This window comes from Theropithecus gelada, chromosome X (genome assembly GCF_003255815.1).
Source record: "Theropithecus gelada isolate Dixy chromosome X, Tgel_1.0, whole genome shotgun sequence".
Classification (NCBI taxonomy): Eukaryota; Metazoa; Chordata; class Mammalia; order Primates; family Cercopithecidae; genus Theropithecus; species Theropithecus gelada.
The window spans coordinates 44,043,619-44,055,319 of record NC_037689.1 but is presented as its reverse complement, the minus strand read 5'-3'; the positions used below and the strand labels follow the sequence as shown (position 1 = coordinate 44,055,319).

Sequence of the window (11,701 nt, the reverse complement as noted above, 5' to 3'; positions counted from 1 at the left end):
TGAATGTTGTTTTCATCCAGACATCATCTCATTCTGCACCCTTCCTTGCTCGCTCTGCTCCAGCCACACTAGTCTCCTTGCTCTTCTACAAATGTCCTGGGACGCTTCTACTTCTAAGTCTTTGGACTCACTCCTGCCTCTGCCTAGAAGCCTCTTCTGCAAGATAGGTTCTTTGCTCAAACATCTTCCTGACCATGCTATTTAAATTTGCAACACTCTGACATCCACATATTATATCCTCCTCTCTCCTTCATAACAAGTATTACCACCTACTATATCACGTTTCACTTATTTATTTTATTTTCTGACTCCTAGAGTGTACGCTCTATGGAAGCAAGACCTTCTATCTGTTTGGTTTACTGCAATATCCTCAGCAGCCCCTAAAGAGTGCCAAGCACATAGTAAATGATCAATATATATTGGTGAAATGAAGGAACAAATTTACTAAATGTTTATTCAAGGGCCTGTTATTTTTAAGACCCTGTGCTGAGTGCTAGAAATATAGTAGTGATACTAGAAATATAGTAATAAACAACAGAAAGGCTTATTTTTTGTTTTGTTTTGTTTTGTTTTGTATTGTTTTAGGGACAGGGTCTCACTGTGTCATCCAGGCTGGAATGCAGTGGCGCAATCATACCTCACTACAGCTTCAACCTCCTGATCTCAAGCCATCCTCCAGCTTCAGCTTCCTGGGTAGCTAGGACTACAGGTATGCTCCACGATGCCAAGCTGACTTTTTTTTTTTTTTTTTTTTTTTTTTTTTAGAAACTGGGTCTCACTATATTGCCCAGTCTGGTATCAAACTCCTGGCCTCAAGCAATTCTCCCACCTCGGCCTCCCAAAGTGCTGGGATTACAGGTGCGGGCCAACATGCCTAGCCCAAGAGGAAGTTTTAATATCATGGGACTTACAAGACAGTGGAGGAAGACAAACAATAGGAAAGAAGAGAGAGAGGAAAGGAGGGAGGGGGGGAGGAAGGAAGGAGAAAACTAGCAACAGTGGTAAGATCTATGAAGGTGCGAGCCAGGTGAGGTGATAGACCACATAGTTAAGGGGCCTAACTTCGACGAAGTTATGTGAAAGACATACAAAAAGCATTTCAGGCAAAACAGCAAAGGCCCTGAGACTGAGAAGATAGGAGAAAGTTTAGTAAATTTACAGAAACAGAAAGACCACCAATGTAGCTAGAAAAAGGCTATGAAGAAGTGACAGCAGAAGCAGAGAGCCAGGTCCTGTAGGCCCTTTAAGTCAGGGAAAGTTGTTTGGATGTTGTTGTAAACACAATGAAAAAAAATTGCTAAAGGTTTTTTAAGCAGAGGAATGACAAGGCTGTTGTAATATTGTTCGTGAAGTTTTGGGCTAAAGTCGCCAGAGTCCTGGATTACTCCAATTGCAATATGACAACTAGCACTCTGCCTCATGTGTTGCAGGCAGACATTAAATGACAGTTGATTTTTTTCCTTATTCTAAATATCACTTAGTACATATCACCAACTGACCTAGGTGAGGGAATACCTTTATTATTACCACCTTTTGTAGTTTTAATATGCTGAATGTTTTAAAATGGTTTTTATTCAATGCTTATAATAAAATTGAGATACTGAACATTCTGTTCCTAAAAAACCATTTATCCTCAAAGAGGTTTTTGATTGATTTCTTCCCAACAAGCTCTGTGCATTAACTCAAACTCAATCTGCACCAGAGGCTCTATGTGTGTGCAAATGACAGTTGAAATGTGAATCTCCAAGGAGCAAGCTTGGCCCTTGTTGATATGTAAAAATTTCCTCCAGAGCATTTGTGACAAATCCACTCTAGCATTCTCCTAGATGTACTCCTAGGCAACTTTGGAAGGTACACAGAGATAGGTTCCTTTAATCTCAAATGAATTTTCCAAAGGCTAAGTTCTATGTCTTTAGGATAAATGAAAAATACCAAATGTTCATGTGTGTTTATTTTATTAAATTAGCTAAGAAAAAATAGGATGGGTTTCTGTGTTAAATCAAATCTCCTAATATTCAACAGTTTAAAGGAAACTTTAGACTCTTTAGTTACAGACATTACTGGGGAAAGGCAATAATTCCATATAGAACTGTATCTATAGCAGCATTTCTTTCCAAATAAATTTTTATTAAATATCCCCATTAAAAAATGAAATGTAGACTTCCAGTTGAATGTAGGAGACTCGGATGTAGATCCGCTCACTCTCTCACACAAAAAAGCTAAAAATATATTTTTTGAAAGGTATAAGCCCACATAGACAAAAATAATGGACCCCTACTAGAAGCAAACTGAAATACTCTGTAGAATACCAGAAAGACTCAGAATTTGGAAGCTCTAGGTAACAGTAAATGTCAGAATGCATGATAAAGTTACAAGCGCTGGCAAGGATGTGGAGAAAAGGGAACCCTTACACACTGTTGGTGGGGATGTAAATTAGTACAGCCATTATGGCAAACAGTATGGAAGTTCCTTAAAAAATTAAAACTAGAACTACCATATGATCCAGCAGTCCCACTACTGAGTATATACGCAAAGGAAATGAAATGAGTATGTTGAAGAGCTATCTGCACTCCCATGTTTATTGCAGTACTGTTCACAATAGCCAAGACGTAGAATCAACCTAAACATCAATCAAGGCAGGAATAATGTGGTATATATACACAAGGGAAAATTATTTAGCCATAAAAAATAATGAAATTCTGTTACATGTGACAACATGGATGAGCCTGGAGCACATTATGTTAAGTGAAATAAGCCAGACAACAAAAAGATAAATACTGCATGATGTCACTCTGGTGAAATCTCAAAAGTGGTTCTCATAGAAGTAGAGAGTAGAATAGTGGCTGCCAGAGACTGGGGGGTGGGGAAGATAGGGAGAGGTTGTTCAAAGGATACATAATTACAGTTAGATGGAAGGAATTAATTCAAAAGATCTATTGTACAGCAAGGTGACTGTAGTTAATGATGATTTATTATGTTCTTGAAAAATGCAAAGAGAGTGAATGTTAACTGCTCTCCCCACAAAAAATAACTGCATGAGGTAATGCAATCGTTAGGGAGATTTAACCATTCCATAATGTGTATATATACTTCAAAACATCATGTTGTACATGATAAATACACACAGTGTTGTCAAATCTTAAAAAAATAATTAAAAAGAATGCATCATAGAGTCAAAACCAAGGTGATTGCTTAAAACTCTCTCAACTACCCATAGGCAGGACCACAAAGATTTTGTTCTCTGGAGAAAGTAACCTGCAAACTTTTCGGTTGCAGGGACTGAACAGAGAGGGTGAGGGTAATCATGGGGCTGAACACAGGTAGATTTCAGGGAGGTCTGCCAACTGAACTGAGGGGATGCCCCAGCCTGGACATCCAGGACTTAGAGTCACCATAGTTAATGTTTGCCTAAGAAAGCACTCAGACCAAACTGGATTCAAATCCACGCTGCCAGTTGCTAGCTAAATGATCATGAATGAAGTCATTAACCTCTTCAAGCCTCAGGTCTCTTACCTGTAGAGATAATAATATGTATCCAAGTTGTTGTGATAATTACATTAGATAATATAAAAAAGGTATTTAGTACATGTTTGGCACATTATACATAATAAATGGTAGCAAGCATTATCAGTAAAGAGCAGGGTCTAGAATCCTTTCTGAAGGACTTGAAACTACCATTAAGTATATGTAAACTGACTCCTTTCTTTACATTATTTTCTAACAGATTACTATAGAAGTATAACCTGAAGTCTTCAGTAAGTCACAGGTTACAATCACGTTTGGTCAGGAGAACATTCCAGAATGGGCTCTGAAGTTAGACAAAATTGACTATTTCTGGCTCTTGCAATTACTAATGTGATCTTGACAAGTCACGTGTTTCTCACCTGTGAAGTTGGAATAGCAACAACTATGTGCAAGATTGTTGCGAGGGTTGGCCATAAAGCAGGCATGCCCCAGCAGAGTGCCTAGGACATAGTGGGTGTCAACAAACAGAAGCCATTTTCACTATGATTATTATTAGGCCAAAAAAAATTATAAATGCCAATTGAAAATCTGATCAACTTTGGAATAAATATGCTTTGGGCTATTTTTGCCATTCATCAAATATCACTGGGGTGGGAGGGTTGTCTGACTGTTATCCAAGAACTGGGATTCCACTGACTTCTAAATCAATTTGGAAATTAACACAGTGTACTTCTAAGTGGTAAACTATACGTCTTTTTTTGTCTAGGACATTTGCAGACATTTCAGCCAAACTGGCAGGGAAAATGATACTCAATATTTTAGGTAGCTTTTTACACTGGGATTTTAACTTATGCAGTTTTTCTTTCTCTGTAAAGTGGAGTCTCTGGCCAGAATTAATTAGAACAGCACTTTTGTGGCTTGTACATGGACACTCATCTTCATTTCTTGGACTCTGAGCCTCAATTTCTCATTCAAGTGGAGAAAGCATATAACAAGAATATGGTGAGTAGTATTTTTCATCTCATAATCAATGGAGAAGTAAAAACTATTATATATAAATTCTCTGAAAATACTGGAAAATATTGCACTTTCAACAATATTTTGTAGGATATTTTAGTTACTTTATCAATGGTATATATTTTAAAAGCTTAGAACATATTATAAATTCATGGCTTTGCCACAGATTCTTATGTTCAGTTACCTTTCTAATTGAACCAATTAACAAAACAAAATACACATTCAAATGAAACATGTATCTAAACCATTTAGGAATAATTAAAATTATAGATCAGGTTTTCTTTCACTGATCACAAATCATGGTAATGCTTTTGTGGTGCTCATTTCCGGGCTCACTTTGGTGTGTTTATTAAAGCACGGTATTGTCAGATCACAGGGAGTATCTCATTTTCATTTTCATATCTCCAATTCTAAAGGGAATTAAATTATCCAATTAAGCTGTTAATTAAAAAGACTCCTACAGAATAAACTGCAGGCTACCAATGGCATTTTCAATTTTCATTGTGCTGTGCTCAAAAGCAATTTTCTAAATTCAAAAGAACTCGAAGTTACTGCCCCGTACTTCACTTTATAAGGTGTGACTGGGAATGCTCCCTGAGAACTAAACCCATTTGTTCTTCATTCTGGGCACACAGCTAGACTACATGTCCCAGCCTCCCCTGCAGTTAGATTTAGCCAATGGAATATGAGCAGAAGTAATGTAGGCAACTTCAAGGACTATCGCAAATCTTCCACTCAATATCTTCCATGGCCTTTTTCCCTCCACTGGCTTCTTATAGATGAGCATACTTTCAATCATGTGTTGAAAATGGCAGAACCATAATATGGAAGGAGACTGGGTCCCTGAGTCACCAGTTAGAGGAGAGAAACTCACTGATAATTAATACCCATTATGTGTGTAATGAAAACAAGAAATAAACTGGGTTAACCCATTGAGATTATCTGTTTCTACAGCTAGTGTGATCTTAATAAAAAAAAAAAAAAAAAAAAGCAAAAAAAGCAAACTTGAGGCGCATGCAAGTATCTTAAACCTAATTGGAAATAGCCTCTTGCAAATTTTGATCAGGTCCACTTAGATACATATCTAACACTGTCATTTATATGCATCTTTCCTTGTGCCACTTCCCTATACACAAAAATTCTCATTTCATGGATCAGCTTAGAAACTAGAATAAACTCTCCAAGAAGGGCACAACAGGCCGTGCTCAGCTGCTTATTACCCACAATCTCTGTGCCCTGTGATGTCCATTTCCTGTACATGATGATGGTATGAGCTATGACATAGAAGGGCTGACCTGGGATCCTACAAACCAGTACTTTTCCAGATCTTAGAACATATCAGTGCCAGAAAGGTGTTTAAAATAATCAACAGGGGACTCAATTTGCACTGTCAGCATAACCCTAAAAGACACCACAGAGAAATCAGTATAAATTCTATTGTACGCCTCTGGATTTGTCTGAACTCAGGGAGGCAGTCAGGCATGCAGAGTCCCATACCACTCAGTCATTGTCTAACGGTCACCAGACACTTCCAGTTCTCTGAAAGTACATCAGGCAAAGAGGCTCCAGTAGCATGAGGGCAGCCATCCTAGCGAGTCAAAGCCAATTAGAAAAAAAAGCAGAGCGAAAATGAGGTAAGGGCACCCAGTAAAAGGAATTTGCTGGGATCTGTGCAGAGGAAACACCAATAGTATCCACCAGACAAAAGCTGAATAATTCTTTCTCTGTGTTCCAAACCACAACCTGATTGACTTATATATCATAATCACCCAGTAGGGTTATTGAAACAGTTTATATATCCATCTCCCATGTTAGACCAGACTGTTCACTGAAGCCCAGACACTGTATATTATCCACCTAAATATAGCTGGTTTAGTGATTTAAATATGAGTGCGCAGTTACTGTGTGCTGGGAATGAATAACTGTAAATCGACTGGATTGTTAAAGAATGATGATAACACAGAGATTCTTTGATTTGATAGTAACTGTGATGTTCATTGTCACTTTTGTGAGATCAGCCCTATCCCCTATCACCGTTGATAATTTCCTCAGAGGCATCTCTTTCTCTATAGAACTATTATTACAAAGGCAGTAAACCATATCTGCTGACTTACATTCTGGAAGAAAATATAATGACAACCTCGTAAATACCTTCTTGTCTATGGAGAAAGTTACTGCATTCAAATCCCACTTTTCTGAGCCAAGAAAGCTAATATAGTACAGTTATTGTCCACTATTTTTTTGCAAATGTCGTGTAAAACAGGATGGAATATGTTAACAGATCTAATAGATTTTAATATTTTTAAAAAAGAAAGACACAGAAAGCCTTCAACCAACTTTTTATTGTCCTTAAAATGATTGTTTACATCGTTTCATGAGTAGAAGAAAATACAACCAGTCTCACAATAACCATTTAGATATAAAATGTATAATCCAAGAACATCTCTCTTCAAACCAGTAGGACACTGTCACTGGTGATGAGAATGTTGTTATATGAAGCAATCGTATATTCTTCCATAATTTAATATGCAACTGAGGCATTATGTTAAAGGTATCAAGGAAGAAGCCTATCGTAAGTGATTATAGAAATACTGACTGAATAAATTTATTTAGAAATGGGATAATCTAAGGGATAGAGGTTAATCCACAGGTCAGTAGACCAAAGCCCAAAGACTACCTTTCCTTCCTGTGGGATACTTGACAAGAGATTTCAGGCTTCTCCACTTCTTTGGCACAAGCATAATCTGTCTGGCAAGCCATAGTTCCTAGTTGCTTCTTAGTGATGCTCCAGGGCTAAATAAGATAAAATTTATGTGCTATGCTTAAGCTCCATTGAGGCAAGGCACTAAATAAACTTCAGGATAATTTATGAATCGTGTTTGCATTAGTGATGTCCAAGTCCATCTCATAAAATGAATAAATGAGAACAGGAGGCCAATGCTGAGCACTTAGTGAAAAGCTCAGTATACTTTGGGCAATGGTGATGAGCCCAAATAAAACCACTTTATATCTAAAATAATTTTTTACTAATCCAGGAGATTTTCACAAACACAAAAACCCTAACTCCTTCCAATGCCCAGACAATAGTTCACTGGCAGAACATCTGGTGTGTGAATCAGAGAACTGTATTATAGCAGCCCTAGTCTGATATCTAATATCTAATATCCTTTTAATTTACCATCATTTTTTAAAAAACTTTATGGCTCTACTCCAGTGAATGTGCTTAGCGAGGAATGCCAAGATCCTGTCTTCTCTTCAGAGCCACATCCATAGGCCAGCTTCTCCCTACTTTTTTCTTTCCCTTCCAGTTGCATTTTACCTTTCTCTTTCTACCACTTCATCAGTGTCTGTTAATCTTAGCAATCTGTATCTAAGAGAAAGGACAGTGAGAATGTAATTGGAAGAGTTAAACATGAGCATATATTTGGAAATTCAATCCTTCTAATTGTTCTAGCTAGTAGTGATGATTTGGTATTGCTGCTTTTGGTTTGTTGTTTTGTTTTGCTTTGTTTTAGTAATGGACATCCTACCTACAATTTTCAGTATAACAACAGTTACAGCAAGTAAAGTGAATCAGGATAAGGTAAGCTTCTTATCTAGAAACTGTGAGGGCCCCAACTAATCACCAACCACTTTTGCTAAACCAACAAGTGACTTAATTTCTGTTTCCAAAGCCATAACTCTATGCTTTTATCAAACACTTTCTCTGACCTGCAGGAATGTGTTTATTTGGAGTTTATAAAGGAAATCTAGAAGGGAAACACTATTCATATAAGCATGACAAACCTCAGCTGATTTTAAACACCCAAGTGCAGGAATAAAACAGAGTATCTTATATGTCTATAAACCAAGTCAGAATGCTTCCTCCAGAGAAAAGACACATACATTCCCAACCTAATACTGCTTGTTTTTAGAAATACAAACTAAGGTCATATTAAGCCAGGTTAAGAGGAGGAGAAGGTAGCTGCCCTTCACAAGTTTATCCATTCAGAGAGGAAGAAGTCAAGGGGAAAATTGCTCTCCTCTGACTAATGCAGTATAATTGTTTCCTCATGATGGTGCCCCTCCATTTTTCTCCCTTCAAACGTTCCCATGGCTACAAAAGGACATGACATATACACACACACACACACACACACATACATACATATATATGTATTTTAAAAAGAATCACAAATCGCAGGGACATAAAATGGCTTCCTGTGGTTAATCTGAATTTGTCATTTTGCTTTTGAGATTTTCCTATTGGCCCACTTAACCCAGCACCTCATGTATAATGAATAATGTAAAGGGGGTATGGGGATGCCTATTTAAAGAGACCAAAAATGCCAGGTAACAACTTTAAGGCCATTACAATTTTATTCTATACACACACACACACACACACACACTCACTAATAAGAAAGGAGTTCACTTAGAAGGATAATGCTCTAAGGATAAAACACATAGTACTGCTCTTTCTCACAACTCTTTAGATGACTTGAAGAGTAAAAATTATGTTTATTTGGACTATGCAGGGAATTTTAAATTGAATCAATAAATTCCAGAATGTCATCAATCAAGAAATTTTTTAAAAAGAATTTTTTTAAAGAGAGGTAACATTCAGCTGAAACAGAAGGGCACATTTCTCCCTCCTCAATGTGATGTTTGTTCCTTTGCACTAAAGGGGAGTGAAAGTCATATGTTCCTAATGGGGAATCAGAAAATTGTTTTCTCAATGTCTGCTCATTTCAAAACCAGTACAATGCACACATATGAAGCTAATGAAACAAACAAGAATTAGACTAAAAAAAGTGTCTAGCAGACAATCACTGCAGTTCATACAGATTGGACAAAATTTTGGAGATTTCATCTCCTAGTTTCCCTGCTGTTATGTAACTAGGAGGTTTTACTTCTTCTGGGACCTAAAGATATATCCTCATTCCCTTTTTTCTATTTAATAAACTCAAATCCGTTACCTAGTAGCCTTTCTGCCAGCTTTGTTCATGCTGACTTGAACAGGGCAATCTGCTACATCAGATGCAAGCTGTGAGACACGTTTTCATTCCAATAGACTCCAAAGCTGAAGGCAAGAACTTCATCAAAAATTGTAAAATGGAGATCAAACATATTTCTAATTTAACTACCTTAGAGTCGAGGAATGCTGTGTAATTTCTGTCCATAAAAACTTGCACTGCATTCCACAGAGCAGCAAGCCCTCCCAGGTGTTCATGCACATGTCTTCATCGAGAGGCTACAAGTTTAATAGATTGAACTTTTAATGGATACATCAATTTAGGCTTCCCACAAAGCTATAGATTGAAATGGTATGTACCACATAACTGTGGCTAACACACTAAAATGGACAATAGCAACAATTTAGCAGATAGCATTTTAACAAAAGTAGCCTAGGGATTTATTTTTGTTGGTTTGATTTTCTAAAAAAACATACTTGGTTCATGCTTGTATTCCATTTTATAAGCTCTACAACTTTGAACAGATACGGTCTAGATCCAAGCAGGTCACCTACCCAAATAATGAAAATGCACTAAAAAGGAAAGTCTCCAGGCCTAAAGCAATGGGCGATGAAGGCTCAGTGCAGCCTCTGCTGGCACTGTGCAACTGTCTCAGGATGCCACAAACCAGCGTCCCAGCTACCAGAGTCGGCAGGAGTCCATGCCTCTGTTCATCGTGGAATTGGGTGGACAGTTAAATGCTTTCTGGAATTCTTCAAAGTTACTAATTGCACCATTGACCCTGAAAAAAGGTATGTCAAAGCATATGTCATACAATTCTTGCACATCAACAGGTTCTGTATAAAACTATAGCAGAATATTGCTAAAAAGAATGTTGCCATTCTTTTCATCTATTTACAGGGAGACAACTAAAGCCCAAAATGATTAAGTAAATTTCCCAAAAAAATGAACAGACTAGAACCAGCATCTCCTGAGTGCCAAGCAAATGCCCCATTACTCTTCCAACAGTCTTCAAATTCTTATAAAACTGTATTGTCACCAATATTAGTTTTTCTAACTTTTTAAAAACTTTATAGAAAATATAACTGACGTATACAAAATATTACATGTAGAACTTGACAGTTTTTTGTGTGTATGGGCCCGTATTACTACCTGCCAGATCAAGACATTCCAGCACCCAGTAGGCTCCCGCCTGTTCCATACCAACAGCATCTCCAAAGGTAACTACTATTCTGACTTCTATTGCCATAGCTTTGCCTGATTTTGAACTTCATGTGAATGGAATCCACGGTATGTACTGTTTGGTCTTTGACTTCTTTCACTGAATATAATGTCTGTAAGAGTCATCCATGTTGTTGCATTTGCCGCTATTTTTAAAGAATTCATTCAATCTACAAAAACATTTTCTCTGAATTAGTGTTAGGTATGGAAGCTCATAGTTGCCCAGAATTTGATTAATGCAACAATCAATTAATGAATGGTATCTAGTTATTACTGATGAGTAATTCTTCACTGGAGTTAGCTCCAATATATCACATTCTTATAGGCTTCCAACTACAGTAAAGACTGGATTCCTACTCAGTACTTTGATTGTAGCTGTCTTTTGGAAGTGATATTGCCGTTGTGTGATTTCTGCTGCACTCAAAATCTACAGTTACTGCAGACTTCAGTAACAAGCCAGCACACACACACAAAAACTTCCCCCTTTCATCTACTTCTTACTCAACTCCATGTTCAAAGGGTTGACTAGAGACTCAGCATTCTCAGTCACTATTTCTTCCCTAATGACTTTGTTACCTACGGGCATTTGAATAAATGTAATGCACTATATCCAAAAAATCCTCATAACCGCTTGTGTTTTAGCTGAATATATGGGTAGGGATGCATATTTCACAGTGTGATTCACCCTAGGCAAGTGTTAAAGATAGAATATAGCTGATAATTAGTAAGCATACACTGTAAAATTCAACATTACAGGCAACTAGTTAAAGGAAATAAGTTTCTGAAAACTTGTATCTGTTGAGTAATTAATCTACTGTGTGGTTTCATCTGCACCATTTGTCAGTGGGAACACATTTTAGTACATTCGAGACCGTCAGCCTTCATGACAGTTTAGCCCAGTGGCGGAGAAATTTCCAACACAGTGATTAGATTTTTATGCTAGTGGGTAATTTATAATAAATTTCTGAAGCATTTCTAAGGCAAGATCTTAGGAATAAGATTTTAAAATACAGAAGAAATTTTAGATGGCTTTCTTGCAATAT

The 11,701-nt window shown here is 37.2% G+C and overlaps 1 protein-coding gene across 2 annotated transcripts in view; it reads right to left on the bottom strand.

Annotated features, from left to right (window-relative positions):
- Positions 1-9,709: 9,709 nt before the first annotated feature.
- Positions 9,710-11,701, bottom strand: part of PHEX (phosphate regulating endopeptidase homolog X-linked) — a 224,937-nt gene continuing 222,945 nt past the window's right edge. For both annotated transcript variants that reach the window (XM_025372572.1, XM_025372573.1), the window contains one exon: positions 9,710-10,218. In XM_025372572.1, the coding sequence (XP_025228357.1) occupies positions 10,116-10,218 (103 nt within the window). In that variant the 3' untranslated portion in view covers positions 9,710-10,115. The remainder of the gene's footprint in view (positions 10,219-11,701) is intronic.